At 46.8% G+C, this 2758-nt stretch overlaps 1 protein-coding gene across 1 annotated transcript; it reads right to left on the reverse strand.

Annotated features, from left to right (window-relative positions):
- Nucleotides 1–357: 357 nt before the first annotated feature.
- LOC107529214 (regenerating islet-derived protein 3-gamma-like) lies at nucleotides 358–2529 on the reverse strand. Its single transcript, XM_016202505.2, has 5 exons — nucleotides 2454–2529; nucleotides 1785–1903; nucleotides 1449–1586; nucleotides 709–835; nucleotides 358–425 (listed from the first exon to the last, which is right to left on the reverse strand). The coding sequence occupies exons 1-5, from the start codon at nucleotides 2527–2529 to the stop codon at nucleotides 358–360; spliced, it is 528 nt and encodes a 175-aa protein (XP_016057991.2).
- Nucleotides 2530–2758: the final 229 nt, after the last annotated feature.

A 2758-nucleotide genomic window follows, 5' to 3' on the forward strand; every position in this document is an offset into this window, starting at 1 on the left:
TCATCCCAAATGTAGGATGTGTGTTTAGTCATTTTTACAGGGACTTGGTTAAACTGGGCAGAGATAAGACCCACGGAGTCTCCTCCCCCACCAATTTCCTCCCCTTCATTGAGCTTCAATGAGAATAAAGCACACAAGACAGGCAATTGCACACTACATTTTTATTATTTCTCTTAGAAAACTCAGGTTTCATTCAGAGCAGAGCCTGAAATGAGGGTGGGGAGGAGGGAAGGTCAGAATGAGGTGGTCAGATTTGAGGTGTGGGAAAAATATTCTCTTCCTGGGTGGATCTTCTCACTTGGTCCCATGTCCATGATGAGCTGCATATGAATCTCAGGTTGTTGACTCTCACCTGACCTAACCCTTGAACTTGCAGACATAGGGTAACTTCTCATAACAGTTATAATCTTTCCATGACAGATATCCTAGAGAGACAGAAGAGTTACAGTGAATGGGGCTGGTGGAGCTTGTGACACAATGGAGAGGCATCCCAGATTCTGGCCTAGGATTCAAAACCCCTCCCTCATCTCCAGGCAAGGTCCCACTTGAAGGGAAGGAGACTCAAAGAAAAGAGAGATAAGAGAAGATGGGAGAAGACAGACCAATATTGCCATTCATGGTTCAGGAGGATTCCCTGAAGTTCACACCCAGAAATGAGGGATGAGGGGATGGAAAGCCTGGCCAGAAGGTGGCTCCTCTGTCTCTTACCTGAGTTTCGTGACAAGCTCCCGCAGTAGCCAGGGTTTGCAATGAGGGCAGGGTCTCTCTCCCAGGCAAAGTAATTCATCACATCATTATTACTCCACTCCCATCCTCCTGCATTGGGCTCATAGCCCTAGAGAGTAGAGAACGGAGCCAGGTAAGGGTAAATGGCTATTAGAGTTTTTGCATAATCCTATCTGATGCCCTCCTCAGCAGCATGGAATTCCGTCTGCTATTCCAGATGCTGCCACAGAGCTCACTGCTGGGAAATTCTCCCTAACAACCTGCTCATATTGGCAAATACCAAAGCCAGTAAACACAAACAACAATGATACTACCCAGAGTAACACATTACTGGCTAGACAGTAATTGGTACATTTCCGATTACCCTCAGTCTTCAAAGACAATGTCTGTTCTATAGGGGAAAATGCATCTTATCTTCATTTAGGTTCCCTCAGCACACTGTGTGTAGACACAGCCAACTCAGAGAACTGAATTACAAGGATTCATAGGTAAGTTGTGTAAAAAGCTTGACAAGACATGCATTAATTTTTACTGCAGTTTAAGGATCCTCCACAAAACTCAGCTTTTCACTTGACCTCAAGGTCCTACTTTACCCCAAATATACCCTAGGATCTCTGAGCTCCAGGGCTCTCTATCATTTTTCCCACAGAGGCACAAGGGGCAGGGAGTAGCCTGGGTAACAATAAGAGCTAGAAGGTAACAGATAAGAGATGTTATCTCACCTGTGTGGGATCATGGAGCCCAATCCAGACGTATGAGTAGGTGTTCAAGTTGTTCTTGACCAGAGAGGCCAAGAAGGAGGCCTCAGCCCCATTGAGCACAGACACAAGGAATCCTGAGGGTCGCTTCTGGCAGGCCAACTGTGTGGGGAAAGAAGACACTGAGGAGGAGCTTGAGATGTCAGTGGGGGAAGCACAGGGCTAACGTAGGTGAGAAGAGGTGTGTGTGCAAAAGATGAGGGTGCTCACTCTCACCCCCAAAACTCTGGAGAATGCAGACCCCTGACTTAGCTAGTGCACTTTCCCTTATCACCTCTAACTATAAATGCAACTACTCACATCTGCTTCATTCCAGGATTTCGGTGTCCTAAAGAAGGCATAGCAGTGGGAGCCAAAGGCATAGGAGCCTTTGGGACAGCTGACCCGTGGAGCAGGAGACTTCTCCTTGGTTTCTTCACCTGGGTAAAGGGAACAAGAAAGAGGGAAGCAGTAAAATAAAGAGTTTAAATGGGTCTAGGGAAGTGACTTTGGGGAGTATCTGTGAGGCAAATGCTTGGGGAAATGACACCACACTCCTGACTGCCTCACTGTTGGATTCTTTATTCATCCTCACTGAATGAAGGACCATCTCTTTTTGTTCTACTCTCCCCCTTTATTCAAAAGTCCAACATCTCCCCCCTCTGAGCTCACTGTTCTCACACTGGGTCTTCCAATCAATCTTGTGCGTATCTCACTACTGACCTTTCATGTTTCTTCTCTTCACCCTGACAATATAATTTGAAATCCACTGACAAAGTGGAAATCATCTCATTCCATTGCTAATGGACCACTGTGGCACCTTCCACCATGAGTATCTTGAAGAAAGGAGTGATGATGGAGGAATTATAGGCACTTTCACTGTGTGAGGATTCACCTCAGCATTGCCACCTGCGTCACACAGGAGGCTTCCTCTTCTTCTTGGCCCTGAGCTTTCACAGGAACCCAGTGCTAGAGGCAGGGAACTCTCACCTTGCACCTGACATAGGAGCATCAGGCAGGACAGTAGCATCCAGGACACTCTGGGCAGAGCCATGGGAGGCAGCATCGTGTCTGTGACTTGGAGAAGCAATCAGAGGTCATTAAAGAAGAGAAGTGTGGTCAGAGAGAGGGCATGCAGAGAGCCCTCCGTTCTCCCTCTTGTCTTTCTTTTGGCTAGTCCCCTAGGAATAAATTGATCTTGGTGACATCTATCCCCTTCTATGAATCTGGAAATTACTGAAGAATCTGCACACCCTCCTACCCTGACACTGATGTTCCTTGAAGACTAGAATCCT

The sequence above is a fragment of the Miniopterus natalensis genome, chromosome 13, assembly GCF_054644295.1.
Source record: "Miniopterus natalensis isolate mMinNat1 chromosome 13, mMinNat1.hap1, whole genome shotgun sequence".
Lineage (NCBI taxonomy): Eukaryota > Metazoa > Chordata > Mammalia > Chiroptera > Miniopteridae > Miniopterus > Miniopterus natalensis.